General features: G+C 44.6%; 1 protein-coding gene and 1 pseudogene across 2 annotated transcripts in view; one reads left to right on the top strand and one right to left on the bottom strand.

Annotated features, from left to right (window-relative positions):
* Positions 1-7,485, top strand: part of ABCA4 (ATP binding cassette subfamily A member 4) — a gene marked incomplete at its 5' end in the record, with an annotated part of 129,837 nt that extends 122,352 nt beyond the window's left edge. The window contains 7 exons of the mRNA XM_082614295.1: positions 652-786; positions 1,549-1,652; positions 1,739-1,831; positions 3,583-3,832; positions 5,594-5,680; positions 7,240-7,306; positions 7,465-7,485. Coding sequence (XP_082470421.1) covers positions 652-786; positions 1,549-1,652; positions 1,739-1,831; positions 3,583-3,832; positions 5,594-5,680; positions 7,240-7,275 — 705 coding nt within the window. The 3' untranslated portion in view covers positions 7,276-7,306; positions 7,465-7,485. The remainder of the gene's footprint in view (positions 1-651; positions 787-1,548; positions 1,653-1,738; positions 1,832-3,582; positions 3,833-5,593; positions 5,681-7,239; positions 7,307-7,464) is intronic.
* A 12,486-nt stretch (positions 7,486-19,971) lies between these two features.
* LOC309800600 (poly(rC)-binding protein 1-like) lies at positions 19,972-20,632 on the bottom strand (annotated as a pseudogene). The gene has a single exon. The product of its transcript is annotated as a poly(rC)-binding protein 1-like (transcript).
* Between the last annotated feature and the right edge of the window lie 2,255 nt (positions 20,633-22,887).

The following is a 22,887-nucleotide window of genomic DNA, read 5'->3' as shown; positions in this document are numbered from 1 at the left end:
CTTCTGTGCACATGCACGTGCACACACGCACACACGGTATTCTCTATCATAGCTTACTGTTGAGTTCCCTCAAAGCGCTGTTACAATCTGTCATTATTCTGTGTATTTTGGTTGTCTGTCACCACCCCCTGCCATCTGTGAGTACAGCAGCAATAGCCATGTTCACCATTATTCTTTAGCACCCTTCTATGCCTGGTTCATAGAAGGTGCTCAATAAGTATATATTAGATGCACACACAAGACTGCAAGTGTGGCCGTGATGAGGGGTGGTATCAACAGGTCTGGGACCCACCATCTTCTTAAACAGACCCTAGGACTCTTCCTCTTCTACTCCTAGCCATAGTCCAGGACACTGGGTGAGAAGCATTGTCCAACTCTTGTAAAGCTGAAGGCCATTTCTCAGGGGGCTACACCCAACGAGTGTGGAGCAGACCAAACCACATGGAGATCTAAGGCCCACAGTGGAAAGGAGGCATCTGGCCCTTGAAGGCCACGAGCCACCCCCTGAGCCAGCAGGTGGTCCTTTTTCAGCCTAGCTGGGTCTGTCATCCTGAAGGTGTGCGATCTGGGAGCCCAAGACTTTGAGTTGGTGGAGGTTTGGGGTGTTTGCTTGTTTGTTTATCCCAAATGGGATTTCTTTCTCTTCCCTAGGTGACAAACCGGAGTATTCAGAGCTTGGGCCTGTCTCTCTACGCAGACTGCCTGGCCGGCACCTACAGCGCAGGCAATAAGCGGAAACTCTCCACAGCCATTGCACTGATAGGCTGCCCACTGCTGGTGCTACTGGTGAGCACCACCGGGACCACCAAAGGGCTTGCAAGAGCTGAGTGCTGCACCTCTGTTGTTGGGTCAGCAGATTTAGAAAACGCAGCGGGCTGTTTTTGTCTGGGTTGTTGCCTATTCTGCGCGTTTTGAGCATATCAGCCCAGTGTTTGGTTCGCAGCTCTTGGGGGGAGATAGAGTCACAACACATTCTTACTGTGAGTTCCTGGGAAGCCTCTTGGGGGCTGCAGGCTCTAGCAGGGAAGTTCAACCCCTCTGTAGAATGTCAGGGACTGGTCAAAAATTTTTACTTCCTGACGAGGCCTGTTTGGGGTCCTAACTGGACAGGCGCACTGGCCTGGAGCAACAGCTCATGTGGTTCTCACCAAAGCTGGACCAGGCCTGAGGGCCCCTTACCCATGTAGTCTGGGGTTTATGAAGGCATGGATCACAGGCCTTGGAAGGACCCTGAAAATCACCTGAGCTATCTTCCTGCCTCCTTGCAAACATATACAGAGAATTTTTTCCTTTTTTTAAGATAACTCTATAATTGCCTTAATCAACCTTAACCCATTCACGGGCTGAAACGGGTCTAGAGGTGTGCATGATGTTTCTTCACGGTCCTGATTCACCTCCCGCCTTCCATGCCCTGTGCTGGCTTCCCCGGGTCTTGCCCCCACAGGGGAGTGAATTTGTGTTTTGTCTGCCAGAGAGCAGAGCTGCTCAGAGGGAGTCAGCCAAGGAGGGTGCCGGAACCAGCCCCCTGTCCTCTCTGCCTCCCCACAGGATGAGCCCACCACAGGCATGGACCCCCAGGCACGCCGCATGCTGTGGAACACCATCATGGGCATCATCAGAGAAGGGAGAGCCGTGGTCCTCACTTCCCACAGGCAAGAGATTCCCAGGGACTGGGGTGGAGCAGGTGGGCAATGGAATCCAGTCCTCCCAGCCCTCACCTGCTCTCCCCCGCCCCCAGCATGGAAGAGTGCGAGGCCCTGTGTACCCGGCTTGCCATCATGGCGAAGGGCACCTTTCAGTGTCTGGGCACCATTCAGCACCTCAAGTACAAGTAAGGATATGGTGGGGATTGCCTTTATTACCTTGTGGGGAGAAAGGGGCAGTCAACCAGGCCCTGTGCTCTCTACTAACATGTGGGGGAGTCCTGCTGCCCCCTCATCCCATGGGCAGAGGTGTCCGGGCCTCATTCTGCAGCAGTAGATGGAGAAAGCTGTTGTGCTGAATGTAACTCCTCTCTGTTGAGCTAACTGCCTATGGCTGAAGGCTCACCAAGTCTCCAGATGGGGATTATGATCGGGGCAAATGCAGAGTCCGGTTGGGATGAGGGAGGGTCACTACCACTGCCTAATTATCCCACCACTTAGCCCAACAGATCCAGAATCCATGACCCATTTAATAAGAGTCCACAACCACGGTAGGAATGATTCAGAGACCAAACGGCCCAAGCAATCAGTGTTCCTTTCTGCCATGTCATATGCTTTTGAATTTGAGAAATGACCATGTATTATATGACAAACCAGCAACGCCAGTAATCTTCAGCAGGATTATCCTGTCCCTGTAAGTTGTAGACTGCTGTAAATAATGTGTTATTAATAACAGTTTGTGTGCCAAAGCCGACAATCACTTAAAATAAGATTTTATTAAGAATGTCATGCTCCTTTGCCTTCTGATACGCTTTATAAACTATGAAGGGTGGACTTATAGTTATCACTCATTTATCAGAGATAAATGAGAGCCCAGGACAGAAAAGTCACCATGCCCGTTGGTGAAAGGAAGAGAACCTAACTCACCTCATCTACACCGAGACGCTTCATCTCCATGTATCCAGGAGAGTGTCTTGCACGATACACATCATGCTTCATACACATCATACAGATAAGTGGTTGAGAGGAAGGTCTAGTAGATTAGCTGCATTTGGGCACTTGACCCATGATATCTTGAGCAACTACAGCTTGCACACTACACAGATATCTAGGGGGACTTCAGCATGTGAGGTCACCAGACCCATGTCAGCAACTTACAGTGGCCACCTGCTGGAGACATTGTTGCTCCTTACTCCTTTCCCTCTCAGTCCTCAATATCCCCATGGGAGAGCACGTGAGAGGGAATGTTCCCATGTGGAGGATGGTCAATTTTCCGGGACTGAAAGGTAAAGGCATTTTATTGTAAAGGGGAGCGATCCTGGATCATGGAGAGAGCACTGAAGTAAGTATACCCTGGTGTAAGTGTGAAGGGAAGCCAGCTAGCCATGCATTCACTCTGGTGGACCATTCTTTATCCACAGGTGGGTGACCTGGTGAGGGGAGGAGGGAAGCACCGATGGCCCTGGCCCTGGCACCTCCATTTGTTCTGGAAGCTTCCTCAGGGAAGAGCTGCCTTCCCAAACTTTGCTCCCACCAGACCAGTCTCTTAAAGGGCCGGGCAGTCTTTCCACCACCGAGTAAGCACTGGGCAGCCTGTGATCTCAGCACAGGGCTCAGACCGCACTTGACTTCAGCAAGTATGTTAAAGGGCAAGGAGCAGGGAACACTTATGTCTCCAAGAGGTGGACACAGGAAGCTGTGACACACGTCTGGAGACCCACTTCACCACACAAGGCATTTAGACCTCTAAAAACTAGTATCAAACCACTTCTCCAGGAACCATCATGGCCCTTTTAATCCTAGTTTTAAACATGTACACTAGGTCTATAGTACATGCCTTTAATCCCCAATATTTTTCATGAGTCTAGTCCTCATTTCAGGATTTCCTTAGACCCAACTGCTAACAGGCCTGTACCACACTGCCATGTGCTTCCCTCAGGTTTGGAGATGGCTACATCGTCACAATGAAAATCAAATCGCCGAAGGACGACTTGCTTCCCGACCTGGGTCCCGTGGAGCAGTTCTTCCAGGGGAACTTCCCAGGCAGCGTGCAGAGGGAGAGGCACTACAACATGCTGCAGTTCCAGGTCTCCTCCTCCTCCCTGGCCAGGATCTTCCGGCTGCTCGTCTCCCACAAGGACAGCCTGCTCATCGAGGAGTACTCAGTCACGCAGACCACGCTGGACCAGGCAAGGCTGAGAGGGCGCCACATGCAGAGCGGGGCCAGGCAGAGGCTGGGCTGGAATCCACACGAGAGCGAGGCAGGACATGCCCAAGTGCCAACACTCTAGTCTCTCTGTCCATTAGGGCAAAACTTGGAATATCAGAAATTGTCTTCTAACAATATTTCAGCCATCAGCAGACTTCACGGACCTTTTTACAGCATCCTTCCCAACAACTCTAGGACATTATTTCTCCATCCTGGTTTGTGGTGGTGGCCTTTTTTTTTCTTTTCAAATCAACTTTACTAATGCTTAATTTAAATACAATAGAAAGCACCCACTTAAAGTGTAGAGTTCAGTGAGTTTTGATAAATATGTGCCATGTGTCAGGTTTTTTAAAGTGATCATTTTTTATTGTGGTAAAAAATATAAATATATATATATATATATATATATCATAATTAACCTTTTTTTTTTCTTTTTTTTTTTGTGGTACACGGGCCTCTCACTGTTGGGGCCTCTCCCGTTGCGGAGCACAGGCTCCAGACGCACAGGCTCAGCGGCCATGGCTCACCGGCCCAGCCGCTCCGCGGCATGTGGGATCTTCCCGGACCGGGGCACAAACCCGTGTCACCTGCATCGGCAGGTGGACTCTCAACCACTGTGCCACCAGGGAAGCCCATAATTAACCATTTTTAAGTGGCATTACACTTCAGTGGCATTAAGTATTGATAGATTCACATTGTTGTGCAACCATCACCACCATCCATCTCCAGAAATTTTTCATCTTCCCAGACTGAAACTCTGTATTCATCAAGCAATAACTAACTCCCCAGTAACCACTCCCCCAGCCACTGGTAACCACCGTTCTACTTTCTGTTGACTACTCCACGTACCTCATATAAGTGGAATCATACGATATTTGTTCTTTTGTGCCTAGCTTATTTCTGTTGACATAATGTCCTCAAGGTAAATCCACATGGTAGCATGTGTTAGAATATCCTTTCTTTTTAAAGTTGAATACTATTCAGTTGCGTGTATATGCCATGTTTTGTTTATCCATTCATTCATATGGACATTTGTTTCTGGGTTTTATTGGGGTTTTTTTGTTAAATAAACACCCTTAAAGACTATTCAGTAAAGCAGTGGAAATAGGCAAGCCTCTGTTTACCCTTTGAGAAGCTTCTTATCAGCATAAGCAGGTGGAGGCAGGGACAGGCACACTGAAGAGAGAAGAGAAAAGTGGGGAGATCAGCTCCTGTTCTCCTGGCTTGGGATATTTTTTTTTTTTTTTTTTTTTTTTTTTTTTTTTTTTTTTTGCGGTATGCGGGCCTCTCACTGTTGTGGCCTCCCCCGTTGCGGAGCACAGGCTCCGGATGCGCAGGCCCAGCGGCCATGGCTCACGGGCCCAGCCGCTCCGCGGCATATGGGATCCTCCCAGACCGGGGCACGAACCCGTATCCCCTGCATCGGCAGGCGGACTCTCAACCACTGCGCCACCAGGGAGGCCCTGGCTTGGGATATTTTAGTTATTCCTTTAGAGTTTCAGGAGGACACCAGTAGCTGAGAATCTGCCTTGCCTTGTTGACCTTTTAATCCTCCTGTGGGCACTCCTTTGGCTTAGCTCACAATTCCAAGAAAAAGCCCTGTGCCCTGGGCAGGGCACAAGCTGCTCCAGCAGGGCTGTAGTTAACTGGGGAAACCAGAAAGCAAAGTGGGTGGGTGGGTGGGTGGAGGGTGCCATTTTCTGGAAACATCTACCTACTCTTGCTCTTCCCCTGCCTCCAGGTGTTTGTGAACTTTGCTAAGCAGCAGACTGAAACTCATGACCTCCCTTTGCACCCTCGAGCTGCTGGAGCCCGTCGACAGGCCAAGGTACCCCTGCTACCCCTTCCCCATCCCCTGCTTGAGGCAGATTCTTGGCTCAGGGACCCAACTGGTCCACTGGGCCTGCGGGGCCCCAAGGCCCAGATATGCCTCCTGCAGAGAGCCCCGCCCATACCAGACCCCCACCGCTGCCCTGCCTCTCCTCACCTGTCCTGTGCTGCAGGACTTTTCAATCGGTAGTTGTGTAGGTTCCTTTTATAATCAGGAAACCTTTGGGTGGTATGGGAGAGCATTTTTGAAAAGAACTTTCCCTCATAGTTTTGCTTACAACAAAAAAGCACTTGGATTTTGGAAATAAGCAGGGAAGATAGGAGAGAATATTAAAACATTTCAGTTGTTGGGATACTTGACATATATGTCTGATCATATGTTTGAGTTTCAAAGGAAGGAAATTAACTGGCACTCATTTCAGTGGTGGACTCGTTTGGTTAGAGCAAGACTTGTTGTCTGTTTTGTGAAGAGGGCTCTTTGTTCTTTATCAAAATTATCAAGACGATGAAGGAAGAAACAACAGAAGGTATGCATCCTGGCCGGTGATAACTCTCGGGGTAGGTGCCTCCAGGTTCCTGCCCTGACACAGCGCCCCATGTAAGGAGCACATTAATCCTAGTTCCCCAGAAAGAGAACAAGAGAGATCTGGAGAAAGTTCTGGAGGAGGTGCCAGGATCCAGGTGCCTTGGCCTAAGCTTGGGATGTTAAAGGGTCCAATTAACTCAGCCATCCTCTCCTGACTTACCTGGAGAGTAAATCAAATAAAAGCAAAGCATTTTCCCAATAAACAAAGAATGCAAAGCCTTATTTCCCATGAAGTTCTCATTCCTCCCACCAGTTTCTTGATTGCAAGAAAAACCAAGTATAGGTAATGACTGAAACACTCCTTTCCAAGGCACAGCTTGGGATGAATTTTTCCCCTTTCTCTTGACCAGTGGAGACCTAATGGCTACTTAGCAAAGCTGACTTTGCCCAGAAATGCCTAAGTAAAGGCGCCAGGGAAAGTGAGTTTTGCTGAGGTTTTCCAGCCACTCTTTCTAATTTATAGATCTCGTAGTTGCTGTTTACACCAGTAGAAAATTATTCTTTGAAAGCCGCTTGCAGTTACAAATCCTTTTTATAACTCAGAATACATAATTAGGTAGCAAAAGTATTTCCTAGAGCTACAAATGGTCTCCGCACCCCAACCTGGCATATGCCCTCTTAAAGGGCTAATATTAGGTCATCTCTGGGCCCGACAAGGGGCACTCACAGGCTATGATCTGCAGCACTTAATTCCAAACTTTCCCCCCTTATTGGATGTGACCATTTTTGTTTTGTCTGTCACATTTTAGAATACAAATATTAGAAACCTACTACAACACATTTATTAAATTGGTATCTTTCTATAATAAATTTGTGATTCAAAACCTAACTGTGACTCTCTGACACACCACCCTTATAAAGGTTTGCAGAAATCCTCCTGCATAGCATTGCACATAAATAAATGTCATGAAACAAACAGTAATAATGTTTTTGTTTACATTATCCCACTTTAAAACAATTTTCCTCCGTAGGAAGTGGACAAAGGGAATTCTGCACCTCAAGGATGACCTAAATGGTGACTTCTGGGCTTTTGAGACAGTAAGAACATGATAACTTTCTTGGGCTAAAAAACAAACCAAAAGGCACCATAGGAAATCGTACAGAGGGCGTAGCTGATGTGCATGTCAGCATGTAACGCGTGGGGCGGGGGTGGGGTAGGGGTGTGGACGTGAGTCTTTAAAACGTCTGGATTGTAGAATCAGAAGGACCTGCAGGATCATCGGCTCCAACCTTTACAGACAAGGAAACAAGCATAAATTGTAAGCTTGGGTGATCTGATAGACTTCAGTGCCCTCAGCTGAGCTTCCTTCAGAGATTGACTGACAGCTATTTGACTTAAAATCTAAAAGCCATCGCACCACCTCTCCAGAAAACTGAGATGGGAAGAGTCCATCTGATGTCCTTCTACACTGCTTGTGTTTCCACTGCAGCTGGAAAGGAACTCTGGGCAGCTGGAAGTGCAGGAGCCTTTGCCATATGGTCGTTCAATCAGGCCAGCCAGCATAAATAATCCCATGGCAGCAGAAACAAACACATACGAGGCACACAGCGAATTCCAAATGGGGGCTCTTTTAGAAGGAAACCAGAACTGACTTGCTCACCTGGAATACCTGATGGCGAAACTGACCCAGCCAAATGAGTGCAAAACCCTTTTCATCGGAACCACAGGAGTGGAAAACTCGGTCCATCTTCCTAGTGGCTGTGGCCTCCACACTGCTCTCATTTCAAGTGGATCTGCTTTTTTCTGTGTGTGTTTTATTTTTAAGGAGAAAATAAAATGCAAACATACTTATCACAAGCTATCCAAATTCACTGATCTCCCTGTGTGCACCATCTGGTATAGATTTAGACATTCTTTGTGCCTATATGGCTTCCCATCATTGCATGAGCTTCTGTGAGAATTATTACCACAGGAGTGCCATTCACAGCAAGATTCTGCAATGCTGTGGTGGAAATGAATGGACTAGTCTTGATGTTCCATGTCAAGTCAGCTTCATATGGTTTGAAGACAATGCCCAACTGGCAATGCATGTAAACATTATCCACTGTCAGCTGGGTATTATTTGCATCTAGGTTTTCCATCTGTTTGCCCAGCTCATTTGAATGCCTATCTCATAGGTATAATTAAGACAGGATACAAAGAGGCAAGGACAGGTGAGAGTGGCTCTTTGGTTGGCGATGAGATCCAACATGTCTTTGTAACTGTTTGAAGATGCTGAGGCCATTTCCACAGTGCTGACGTGTGCATTTCTGCAGTGATGTTAGCAGGCAGTGCTTTACAGGACATCTACTTGTTCACATAAAAACACACCAAGAATCAGAAAAAAATGCTTTCAAACCAAATTATTTCAAAAGACTTATGGACAAGAACGGCAAATGGGCTTCCTTGCCAAGCAACCTCCCCTCTGTGACCCACAGATGGGCTTCCTAGTTCACACAATTTCTAGAGCAGTGCTGCTCAATACACATTACACTTTGGGTATACTCCAGAGTCTGGGATAGAGGCAGGTGTCAATGAAAATAATCAATAGACAAACAATAATAAGAATAGCAAAGAGTTTTATTTGAGCCAAACTGAGGACTATAGCCTGGAAGCCAGCTTCCCAGATTACTCTGAGAAACTGCTCTGGAGAAGCAGTGTTTCTCAGCACAGTGTTATATCTTGTCAGAAAAAAGAACAGTAAACAAGTCAGGGATACATTTCTTCAAAAAAAGAAAAAAAAAAAAAAAGGACAGACCAGCACATACACGTACAGCATATGCAGTATCACCTTGGAACCTGGGAAGAGATTCTTATCATCAAGAGTACCAACATTGGTGTCCCAGGAAGAGGGGCATTTCATTTTCAACATGGACATTCTTTACTTCTGGTCAATGTGCCCTTTTCTTTAATAAAGCAGATACACAATGTATGATAGGCCACAAACAGGCTGTTTCAGTTAGCATAAAATTTAAGTTAACTCAGGTATAAGCCAGAATGACTTCCCCACACTTCGATATGTGAAAACTTCTTTCATCAGAGGTAAGAAAGGAGGGAGGGAAGAGGAAAAGAAAAATGCTGAGACCCAATAACTGTTATTGAGAAAGGGACATGGGAGGAATTGAACCTGAAGTGGTGACATTTCTCCCTGGGCGAGGAGAGTCCTGTGCTTCTCCAGAGGTAGAGAGAGGGCATAAGGCAACGCAACTTTACATCCTGCACAGCTGCTGGCTTGCAGCTTTGCAAATAGTAGATTCTTGGCAAATAACTGCTGATAGAGTTTACAAAACCACTTTGGTACCCTCAGAGCTTAATCTGGTTTTGACTTTTTTTTTTAATCTACCAGTGACCAAAGCCAAAAAAAATCACTTAAACTAAGGTTAGACTAGAGTTTGGGAGAGCCCAGGAGCGTACTATTGATCACCCTGAACACCCAGGTGCTTACATCACCCTGTTGCATCCAGCTGGTTCTGTAAATTTATATTAGCAACTACAATATCACAAGGAAGAAGGGAGGGGGATCAGCAGTCATTCGTGGTGGGGGGTAAGGGTTTGAGGCAAGCATCATGGACTCTGGGAAGAGTCAGGTATAGGTAAAATCTTGCCCTGCCTTGGAGAGGAAAGCTCAGTTTAACTGTCTCTACTACACCCGAGCTCTCCAATGGCAAGGTCTGTCTTTTTCATCATTTTCCCCAGCTCCTGACTCACAGAAAACACTCAAAAAATACTTGCTGAACTGAACATTTTAAAAACTCAGAAAAAAGAACAAAACAGAAAAGAAGTAGGTCCAAAATATGATGCTTCCAGACAGCCGAAGACAGTAGCAAAGGGCAGACAAAACAACAGGGATGCTATGCTTTAAAAAAATTTTAGTCACAGGGAATTCCCTGGCGCTGCAGCGGTTAGGACTCCATGCTTCCACTGCCGGGGACCCAGTTCTGGGAACTAAGATCCCATAAACTGCAAGGCGTGGCCAAAAAAAAAAAAAAAAAAACATTTAAAAATAAAAATTAAAAATACTAGTCACGAAACATAAGCAGGGAAAACTCGAGAAGGAGGAGGCATGCACACACTTTGTTTGGGTTTGAGTAATATTCAAGTTGGAAACTTGGCCCAAATCTCCTGAGAACATGTTAATCTATTGAAAAATCTCCCAATCTGGTTTAATAAGAGAGATTTACAAAGAAGAGGAGGAGAAAATGTAGTCAGTTCAGAAAACAAGACCACTCAGCAGATATTCCAGGAATATGACTTGCTACCAGATTTTCTAAGCTTCCATACTTCCTTGTGGAACTCGAGATTTTAAAACAGCTGGGATCAAAAGAGAATCTCTTTTACTATGAGTGAACAGCTCATAGCTTCATTTGGTCCCACTACTATGGCTCTCCTAAAGAAAGAAGAAGAGGGAAATGGGGCAGAAAAGAGGTCAGCAAAGCTCTGGGCTTGGAAGAAAGGGTCTCTTGTGGCAGCCTAGGTATTTGCACGGGGACCAGTGAGGAGGAAGTTCTGGACCAGAGGCCTGAGGGCTTTATGGAGAATGGAAGAAGGTTTTCCCCTAGAAAAAAATGGCAGCATTACCTTTCTGAAACAGGCAGAAGCACTCAGCCCCCTGGACCCAGGCTATCTGGGGCTTGGTTTCCTCAGTGTGGTAACTCAGTGCCTCAGCAGGTCCTCTGGGATGAACGGTTCATGACGCCAGGTGTCCACAGGGCATAATTACTGCCACATTTTGTCCAAGGTGTTTGTCAAGTTGAAGAAAGAACAGGCACTAGAAGTTTTCAGATTTATAGACCTACAGGCTTGCAGAGCTAGAAAATAACTCCCTGTTCAAAAACTAAGCCCTTATATAATTGTTTGGTTTACACTGTTTTAATGAAAAAGGAAACCAAGTCCCAGAAGGATTAAATTACATGGCTGGCCATCCAGCCTTCCCTTCAGGCCCCACTCTGGTCCTCCTCCAGTTACTTCACTCCCATGTCTGAGGAGATATGCCCACCAGACCCAGAAATCCCTGCCCAGCTGGTGTAAAGTCTGCTTCTAGGGCCTGGTGGGCCTCTTTCCTGGGTCACAGGTGGTCATTGATCACACAGGTTCAAGTCTACACATGACACACGAGGCCCTTTGGGAAAGCAGGAAAGCAATGGAAAGCGGGGTGAGTCATGGGGCAGCTAGCTCTGCACCACCACTCTCCAATGTGGGACTCCAGAGTTGAGCCTAGGTCATCATGGAGGTCATTATGTAGCAGTTTCTTAGCTTAATTTATTACTTTAAGAATTGAGACATATATGGATGAGAACTCCCAAAAGATACTCTCCTCAGAGCCTTTCCCAAAGCTCACCATGACACACACTTGGCTTTCTGAGCAGCTGCCTGATATCAAGGCTCAGACATTTACGTCTCGTGAGTCAGGCTTTGGCCAAACCAGTCATCCTTTTGGTTTTGTACATTAGTAACTTTCCTAAGGGACCACAGCCTCTTGTAGCTGAACCCCATAATCTTGGGTTGTGGTGAGTTTCAGAGGGCACATGTTATCTACAAAGCGGTGCAGACATAGCACCTGGTCGACGTCGTCCCAGGCACACAGCTTTGCTGTGGTGCTATTCTCATTTTCTATCAGAGCTTGGCAATCTCTTTGCTCTTGAATGATACTGACTGCTGAGTCCATCCTCTTATGCCTACTAGGGAAGCAAAGGGGTAAGAGAGAAGGTGAGAGGACACTGAGGGCAGGGGAGGGGCAGAAAGCATCCAATTCTCCACGTTCTAGAACTAAAGCAGTGCACAAGACACAGCCAATGTCTCTATGGTGTTAACATTCTCATACGGGGGTCATCAAACTTTCTGAAGGGGCCAGGTAGTACATATTTTTAACTTTGCAGGTCATACAGTCTCTGGTAGCAACTACTCAGCTTGGCTCTTTTAACAGGGAAGAAGCTGTAGACAATATCTAAGGGAAGGGGCGAGGCTGGATTTGGTCCACAGACCATACTGTGCCCACTCCTGTTCTAGTGAGAAAGCAGAGGTTAGAAGACCAGCAAAAGCAGCTCCGGGTGCCTTTTAGGGACCCTGATACCACTTGTTTCCTTTCCTCTGTTTTATAATAGGGACTTCAAGTAACTCCAGTTTAGATGGGACAGCAGACGTTCAAAGATAAGTCCAAGGACAGAGAATGGAGATAATTTTCAAGCTCAGAAACTATCATTTCAGGTCTCCAATCTTGACTGATGCCCCAGCGTACAAGATACTCCTCAGTGATAACAACTGACAGCAGCCCAGTTTACAGGAGGGTATAACTGAGCCTGAGTTTTTTGTTTGTTTTTTGTTTGTTTTGCGGTACGCGGGCCTCTCACTGTTGTGGCCTCTCCAGTTGCGGAGCACAGGCTCTGGACGCGCAGGCTCAGCAGCCATGGCTCACGGGCCCAGCCGCTCTGTGGCATGTGGGATCTTCCCGGACCGGGGCACGAACCCGTGTCCCCTGCATTGGCAGGCGGACCTCAGCCACTGCGCCACCAGGGAAGCCCCTGAGCCTGAGTTTTTACCTGCCTTGTATCTACCTCACTTCATGCAACAAGACGTCTTAAAGCACAACATCGGTTCCTACCTATAAACCAGTGGTGTTTGAGGGCCCAGCTCCAAACATCCATGTTGGTTTCCTCAGCTGACTCAGAAGCTATTAGAAACATAATAGCATGGTCAGTAAGGTTGATAAATTTTTAAATTTGGGCTTTTGGGCAAAGGTGTCAGGGAAGAACCAGGAAGTCCCCATTTATTTTTAGTCCCTCCTTTGGAGAGGGGCTCCCTTTTTTGGAGTACCCAGTGGTATTCACCACTATAAAGACATGAGCTTTGAGAACTACAGAATGCTAAGCAATTATACAACTTTATACTTTTTGTTATTTTAATTGTTGTCACTCTCTGAAATTCTGAACTGATCAGTTTCCTACTTCTATTACTACTTATGTATCTACTTATTTGAACACTTCCCCTAGAAGTAACTAATTTCCATCTCTGCCACCACTCTCGCTCCCATAAGGATCCCCCCTCACAGTACTAGGGCTCTGATATCCACACTTTCCTCTCCCTGCTCAGGCTCTGACTCTCCACACCAGTCCACCTTCCTGCATGGATGCCCTCCTCACCCCTTCTAGGCTCTTACACCCCACTCAGGACCATCAAGGCTCCCCCTCAGCCCCACGTGGATATCTACCCTGCTCTACCCCAGCTAATGGCCTTACAAGTGATTTGCTTGGGAAAGGAAGGAAACAGAAAAGGAATAGGAAGAGTAACTAAAGACTTTTTGAAAGACTTTTGAAAAGCCAAACCTGAAAATTTTAGGAAGAAAACATTAGACACTGTCTTCATCACATTGGGGTGAGAAAAGTTTTCTTGAACAATAATGTTTGTTGTTAACACTTAACTGAGCACCAACGATGTGCCAAGCACTGTTTGACACACTTGACATGTTTAATCATGTAATCCGTACAACTACCTAATAAGCAAGAACTGTGATTATCTCCATATTACAGGTGAACAAACAGAGGCCCAGAGAGGTTAACTTCACCTAAATTGAACAGTAGTTGTGGGGCTGGGATTTAAACCCACAGAGTCCTGCTCCACTGCCCATATTTTTTTTTCGTTATTGGAGTATAATTGCTTCACAATACTGTGTTAGTTTCTGTTGTATAACAAAGTGAATCAGCCATATGCATACATATGTCCCCATATCCCCTCCCTCTTGAGCCTCCCTCCCACCCTCCCTATCCCACCCCTCTAGGTCATCAAAAAGCACTGAGCACCGAGCTCATCTCCCTGTGCTGTACTGCTGCTTCCCACTAGCTGTTTTACATTCAGTAGTGTATATATGTCGACGCTGCTCTCACTTTGCCCCAGCTTCCCCCCTTACCCGTGACGTCCTCAAGTCTATTCTCTATGTCTATGTCCACTGCCCATATTCTTAATCATTGGTCCATACAGCCTCTCAGAAGACACACAACAGCTGAGGAACCAAGATGGCAGAGTAGAAGGACGTGCTCTCACTCCCTCTTGTGAGAACACCAGAATCACAACTAGCTGCTGGACAGTCATCGACAGGAAGACACTGGAACTCACCAAAAAAGATACCCCACATCCAAAGACAAAGGAGAAGCCACAATGAGATGGTAGGAGGGGCGCAATCACAGTAAAATCAAATCCTGTAACTGCTGGGTGTGTGACTCACAGAGTGGAGAACACTTATACCACAGAAGTCCACCCACTGGAGTGAAGGTTCTCAGCCCCACGTCAGGCTTCCCAACCTGTGGGTGCAGCAACGGGAGGAGGAATTCCTAGAGAATGAGACTTTCAAGGCTAGTGGGATTTGATTGTAGGACTTCCACAGGACTGGGGGAAACAGACTCCACTCTTGGAGGGCACACACAAAGTAGTGTGTGCATCGGGACCCAGGGGAAGGAGCAGTGACCCCAGGGGAGAATGAACCAGACCTACCTGCTAGTGTTGCAGGGTCTCCTGCAGAGGCAGGGGGTGGCTGTGGCTCACCGTGGGGACAAGGGCACAGGCAGCAGAAGTTCTGGGAAGTACTCCTTGTTGTGAGCCCTCCCAGAGTCTGCCATTAGCCCCACCAAAGAGCCCAGGTAGGCTCCAGTTTTGGGTTGCCTCAGGCCAAACAACCAACAGGGAGGGAACCCAGCCCCACCCATCAGTAGTCAAGAGGATTAAAGTTTTACTGAGCTCTGCCCACCAGAGCAACAGTCAGCTCTACCCACCACCAGTCCCTCCCATCAGGAAACTTGCACAAACCTCTTAGATAGCCTTATCCACCAGAGGGCAGACAGCAGAAGCAAGAAGAACTACAATCCTGCAGCCTGTGGAACAAAAAACACATTCACAGAAAGATAGACAAGATGAAAAGGCAGAGGGCTATGTACCAGATGAAGGAACAAGATAAAACCCCAGAAAAACAACTAAATGAAGTGGAGATAGGCAACCTTCCAGAAAAAGCAAGCAGAATAATGATAGTGAAGATGATCCAGGACCTCAGAAAATGAATTGAGGCAAAGATCGAGAAGATGCAAGAAATGTTTAACAAAGCCTAGAAGAATTAAAGAACAAGCAAACAGAGATGAACAATAAAATAACTGAAATGAAAACTACACTAGAAGGAATCAATAGCAGAATAACTGAGGCAGAAGAACAGATAAGTGACCTGGAATACAGAATGGTGGAATTCACTGCTGCGGAACAGAATAAAGAAAAAAGAATGAAAAGAAATGAAGACAGCCTAAGAGACCTCTGGAACAATATTAAAAGCAACAACATTCACATTATAGGGGTCCCAGAAGGAGAAGAGAGAGAGAAAACACCTGAGAAAATATTTGAAGAGATTATAGTCAAAAACTTCCCTAACATGGGAAAGGAAATGACCATCCAAGTCCAGGAAGCGCAGCAAGTTCCATACAGGATAAACCCAAGGAGAAACATGCTGAGACACAGTAATCAAACTGGCAAAAATTAAAGACAAAGAAAAATTATTGAAAGCAGCAAGGGAAAAACGAAAACTAACATACAAGGGAACTCCCATAAAGTTAACAGCTGATTTCTCAGAAGAAACTCTGCAAACCAGAAGGGAGTGGCATAGTATACTTAAAGTGATGAAAGGGAAGAACCTACAACCAAGATTACTCTACCTGGCAAGGATCTCATTCAGATTCGATGGAGAAATCAAAAGCTTTACAGACAAGCAAAAGCTAAGAGAATTCAGCACCACCAAACCAGCTCTACAACAAATGCTAAAGGAAATTCTCTAAGTGGGAAACACAAGAGAGAAGAAAAGGACCTACAAAAACAAACCCAAAACAATTAAGAAAATGGTCATAGGAACATACGTATCGATAATTACCTTAAACGTGAATGGATTAAATGCTCCAACCAAAAGACACAGACTGGCTGAATGGATACAAAAACAAGACCCATCTATATGCTGTCTACAAGAGACCCACTTCAGACCTAGGGACACATACAGACTGAAAGTGAGGGGATGGAAAAAGATATTCCATGGAAATCAAAAGAAAGCTGCAGTAGCAATGCTCATATCAGATAAAATAGACTTTAAAATAAACAATGTTACAAGAGACAAGGAAGGACACTACATAATATCAAGAGATCAATCCAAGAAGAAGATATAACAATTATAAATATATATGCACCCAACATAGGAGCACCTCAATACATAAGGTAACTGCTAACAGCTATAAAAGAGGAAATCGACAGTGACACAATAATAATGGGGGACTTTAACAACTCACTTACACCAATGGACAGGTCATCTAAAATGAAAATAAATAAGGAAACACAAGCTTTAAATGACACAAAAGACCAGATAGATTTAATTGATATTTATAGGACATTCCACCCAAAAACCACAGATTACAATTTCTTCTCAAGTGCACATGGAACATTCTCCAGGATAGATCACATCTTGCATCACAAATCAAGCCTCAGTAAATTTAAGAAAATTTAAATCATATCAAGCATCTTTTCTGACCACAACACTATGATATTAGAAATGAATTACAGGGAAAAAAACGTAAAAAACACAAACACACTGGAGGCTAAACAATACATTACTAAATAACCAAGAGATCACTGAAGAAATCAGAGGAAATCAAAAAATACCTAGAGACAAATGACAAGGAAAACACGACGATCCAAAACCTATGGGATGCAGCAAAAGCAGTTCTAAGAGGGAAGTTTATAGCTATACAAGCCTACCTCAAGAAACAAGAAAAATCTCAAATAAACAATCTAATCTTACACCTAAAGGAACTAGAGAAAGAAGAACGAACAAAACCCAAAGTTAGCAGAAGGAAAGAAATCATAAATATCAGAGCAGAAATAAATGAAATAGAAACAAAGAAAACAATAACAAAGATCAATAAAACTAAAAGCTGGTTCTTTGAGAAGATAAACAAAATTGATAAACCCTTAGCCAGAGTCATCAAGAAAAAGAGGGAGAGGACTCAAATCAATAAAATTAGGAATGAAAAAGGAGAAATTACAACAGACACCGCAGAAATACAAAGCATCCTAAGAGACTACTATAAGCAACTCTATGCCAATAAAATGGACAACCTGGAAGAAATGGACAAATTCTTAGAAAGGTATAACTTTCCAAGACTGAACCAGGAAGAAATAGAAAATGTGAACAGACCAATCACAAGTAATGAAATTGAAACTGTGATGAAAAATCTTCCAACAAACAAAAGTTCAGGACCAGATGGCTTCACAGGTGAATTCTATCAAACATGTAGAGAAGCGCTAACACCCATCCTTCTCAAACTCTTCCAAAAAATTGAGGAAGAAGGAACACTCCCAAACTCATTCTATGAGGCCACATAGTAACAAAACCAGACAAAGATACTACAAAAAAAGAACATTACAGACCAATATCACTGATGAATATAGATGCAAAAAATCCTCAACAAAATAATAGCAAACAGAATCCAACAGCACATGAAAAGGATCATACACCATGATCAGGTGGGATTTATCCCAGAGATGCAAGGACTCTTCAATATATGCAAATCATTCAGTGTGATACACCGTATTAACAAATTGAAGAACAAAAACCATATGATCATCTCAATAAATGCAGAAAAGGCTTTTGACAAAATTCAACACCCATTTATGATAAAAACTCTCCAGAAAGTGGGCAGAGAGGGAACCTACCTCAATGTAATAAAGGCCATATACGACAAACCCACAGCAAACATCATTCTCAATGGTGAAAAACTGAAAGCATTTCCTCTAAGATCAGGAACAAGACAAGGATGTCCACTCTCACCACTACTATTCAACATAGTTTTGGAAGTCCTAGCCACAGCAATCAGAGAAGAAAAAGAAATAAAAGGAATCCAAATAGGAAAAGAAGAAGTAAAACTGTCACTTTGCAGATGACATGATACTATACATAGACAATCCTAAAGATACCACCAGAAAACTACTAGAGCTAAGCAATGAATTTGGTAAAGTTGCAGGAACCTAGAAAAATGGTACAGATGAACCGGTTTGCAGGGCAGAATTTGAGACACAGATGTAGAGAACAAACGTATGGACACCAAGGGGGGAAAGTGGGGGGGGGGTGGGGTTGGTGGTGTGATGAATTGGGTGATTGGGATTGACATGTATACACTGATGTGAATAAAATTGATGACTAATAAGAACCTGCTGTATAAAAAAATAAAATTAAGTAAAAAAGAAGACACACAACAAGACAAACACATGTGTGCGTGCACACACACACACACACATACCACAGGGGAAAGAATAATAACTTGAATACATTAAAATGAAAAACTTCCATAAAACAAAACACATTCTAAAAAATAAAGATGGACCCTAAAGAGAGAGAAATTATTTTTCAATACACATAAGGAACAGAAAGTTAGTGTCCAGATATAAAGAACTCCTATGATGCAGTAAGATAAGACAAACAACCCAAAAGAAAAGTGAGCAAAGAATATGATAGGCACATCACAGGAGAGGAACTCAAATGGTCACTAAACATATGAAAAGATGCTTAACCTCACTAACAGACAAGGAAATGAAAATCCAAATAAAAAGTCATTTCACAGCAGCAAAAACACAGCAACACAGCAACACATGGGTGTTTCTGCCCCAGGAAGCCCATTAGTGACGCAGCACCCAAGGTTTTTATTGTGTCACATAAGCAGTTTCCAACTAGCAGGTTCCAAAATTCCAGACTCCCAGAGGGAAAGCAGGTGCTCTGCATAAACAACAGTGTTGCACAGTTGAGGCACAGGTAACCACCCTTATCTGTTAAAGAACAGTGGGAACACTCCAGAAATCTGAGTTCGCAGGCACCAGCCAAGGGCCAACCTAGCAGGCAGGCCCTTCTAGAACGCAGCAGCTTCAGGTCTGCTATGGCAACCCTTTTCTGCAGAGTGTACATGGATATGATCATTTTGAACAGCAATTTGGAAACATCGAATGAAGTTGAAGACATGCATGTCCACTGGCCCAACAGTCTCCTTCTAGGCCTATTCTGTATTAGTGCATGTGGAGACATGGTCAGGTGTACTCTTTGTAATCTTGTTTCTAATAGAAGAATATCAAAAATCAATCTGAATATTAATCAACCAAAGAATTGATAAATGAATTATGTCCAATTCATGCTATTGATGTCATGAAGCAGTGGAAATGAACTAATTAAAAGTATGTATTTCAAAATTGATAAATCAGTTATCACTATCAAACATACTGTATGTTTTTACTTTCTCTTCTTGCTTATTGTCTCTTTGCTCCTCTAGAATACAAACTCCATGAGGGCAGGAATTTTGTTTAGTCTCTTACTTTCTCTGGTTGTTACTAACCAAACCATTTTTTATTTTTAATTCTTGACATTACAGAACTAAACTGAATTTAACATTCTGCTCTTACATTTCTTATCAACAAACATAAATAAAATCCATGAGCCAAAAAACCCAAAACAAAACTAAAAACAGAGAAAAGCTTATAAAATAAGCTAAATATGAATCCCAGCATTAACAACTGAACAGAGAATGTGATTTTTAAATTCCTGGGGAAGATAAATTTGTGTAGAAACTGAACACTTAGATATAATTTAAAACCTGGAAATCACTGACCAGAAATTACACAGCTGGATTATGAGAATACAGCAAAAAGGGGTTATGAGTGAACCTACACCATTCTAGCTGCACCTCATGCCCTTCTCAGAGGATAGCCTGGCATTGATTAGATTCCGGGCCAGACTAATACTGGCAACAGAACCAGTGACAGTAATCTACCTTCCAGGAGAGCCTTCTACTGGGTTGGCAGTTCTGATCTGGGCCCTGGACATCTGGCAGATATCATTAATGTTGGTGCCTTGGTGCCTGACTATGCAGCCAATTAAGCTATTTGGAATGGTGAGTTCATGGGTAGTTTGACTAAATGCATCCAAACTTGCCCAATAGCCTTGATCTCTGGAAGGCTGGGGTCAATTCTGGTAAATCCAGTCTCACCGTGCATCACGGCAAAGTGAGATAGTTGTCTTGCCACCTGGTTCACCTTAGCCAGATGGAGTGGAGAAATGGTGTGTTGTCCTTGAATTGAGTAGGCATCTAGAGGTGGTCCCTCCAGGTCATCGATGGTGTGGGGTAGCCTGCAGCATCTCTGCACCAAACTTGGCCAACCTCACAGATGACTAGAGAGCTATCTGGCATAGGCTGGTACAAAATGGTCTTAACTCTCCATTCTGGGGACTGGGAGAGCATCTCCAGCATGCCTAGGCAGATCTGCTTGGTACACTCGGTGACAGACTGCAGCACACCAGCAATGGTGACGGCCCGCTCGGTGGAGTTGGCCAGCATTTCCCCCACCCCCAGTGCCGAAAACAGTGCCTGGCCATAGTAGCTACTCAGTAAGTATTTGTTGAATTAATGAATGAATAGTGTATGCTGCCATTTTTATAAAATTTAAAACGTGAAAGTACTAAAAATTATTTATAGATACATATATAAGGAGTGAAAAATGCTATGCTTGAGGATTATGAACACCAAATTTAGGACATGATCGCTTCTAGGTGGGAGGGAGGGGAATGAGATTCAGGAAGAGACACAAAGGAGGCTCAAATATATGTGTAATACTCAAATTTCTTTAAAATATCTGAAGCAAGCATGGTAACATATTAAGAGTTGACAAAACTAAGGGGTGGATACATAGATAGTTGTAAGATTACTCTCTCTATTTTTTGTAGGCTTGAAACAATTCATTTAAAAACTATCCTGTCCAGAGTTAATATCTTACACCACCACCCGCTACCCCCTGACAACACCACCACCATCAGAGGCCACCCCAGGAATATTCACAGCAGCGTGTGGAGGACTCTTCTGAATGATAACTCCTCCACTTCTCTCACCCCCCTGCTGAATTGGAAGATGCCAGATATTGAACCTTACTCACCTTTGCATCCCATCCCTCCTGTGACCTTTCATGATTGTCTTACTATAAAATGGATTTTCAGTTAATATTGAATAGGGTAGAATGAAAATGCTAATTTGGGAAATGGCAGGCAGAACTGGCTACGTAATTTTGCGGGCCCAGTGAAAAGTGAAAGCTTATTAAAAAATTATTTAGAATTTCAAGATGGCAATAGCAGGGCATTAAATCAAGCACAAGCGCACAGGCCTCTCACCCATGAATCCAGCCCTGAGGGCAGGCTTTGAACACAGAACTCGTAAAGTATCTTAATGATGTAAAAGAATAGGCTACGGGGAGGCTCCTAGCTATGCACTACATCCATTCACTTCTTCTTCCACAATAACAGAACAGTGACTTGGTGCCAAGTTGCCCAGGTAGAGACAGCATTACTCAAGCCTTGTGGCACATGTGGCCTGGTCACTAAGCTCTCTTTAGCAGAATGGAGTGGAAGTGACAAGTGTGACATCAGACCAGGAGGGGCCCTCCATGCTCTTTCCCCAACTCTACCGACTGGAACTTGGCTCTGTGGTAACCATGGAAACAAGCTTAAGGATTCAGGATGGCAGATCCACAGGATGGGAAGACTCTGGGCCCTGAGTGTGTGTGTGGAACAGAGCTGTCTGGCAGTGCAGCACGCTGCCCCCTGCCATTAGGTGCCTCAAATTAGTCTGTATCTTGGTTACATTACAGCAGCCTGGCTTGGTTGACTTAGGTGGTGTGATACAGATATCATGTTTGATTCACCCAACAGCTAAAAATAGGCTGTTCTAGACAAATCCAATGCTGTAATGGTCCCCTAGGCCCTGTGCACTGGCAGCAACAGGCCTTGGCCCAGCCCCAAAGAAAGAGCCTGGCTTAGAGTGGAAGTAATACATACGTTCCCTCCAAAAAACTAAAGCAGCTGCTTAGAATGTTAAAGTTCCTTAACAGAGGAAGCCTGTAAATCCCTGCATAGAAGAATAGATGTCCTCAAAATTCCCCAGAACCCTTCCAGCAAACCTGGGATGGGCTGCCAAGAACTCTGTGGCAGCTCCTCGCTGACCATTCAGAGCCTTTCTCTAGAGACACAGTAGGCGATTGCCAGTCCTGCAAACCAGCCGGGCTGTGTCAGATGGACCAGGGGAAGAGACTGTTTATCAAGCAGGATTGAAACGCCATAGTCATCTAGTTCCCAGCAAGGCTATGAACAGCTCCCAAGGCACATTAGACCCCAAATCCAACCAGCTACTCACTGGATAACATCCAGGGGTCAAGGATCAGCTATTACATAACATAGCAGGTGACCCAGAGCGCGCGCGCGCGCGCACACACACACACACACACACACACACACACACACACCTTTCTTTGGCAACAGGCCTTGGCTTTCACAATCACATTCTACTTGAATTTGCTCAGGAGTTTGGTTTTTTTTTTTTAATAGCTACAATTAATGAATGCCCATGCCTGCTATTCCTATTTTGATGAAAAATGAGACAGCTATCTGATGGTGCTCAAGCAGAGGGAAGCTAGGGTATCTGACCCTGGACTTGCAAAAAGAAATTTGGCATTTTCCAACGGATACAGCTGTGCCATTGAGAAGATATTTTCAATAATTAGTGTTTTCAACAATATTTAGCATGTCCCCAAGAAACTCCTGGACCCT

The sequence above is a fragment of the Mesoplodon mirus genome (assembly GCF_964341445.2).
Source record: "Mesoplodon mirus genome assembly, chromosome: 3".
In the NCBI taxonomy this organism is placed as follows: Eukaryota; Metazoa; Chordata; class Mammalia; order Artiodactyla; family Ziphiidae; genus Mesoplodon; species Mesoplodon mirus.
The sequence above is the reverse complement of the archived record's forward strand: the minus strand, read 5'-3'. Positions and strand labels throughout refer to the sequence as shown.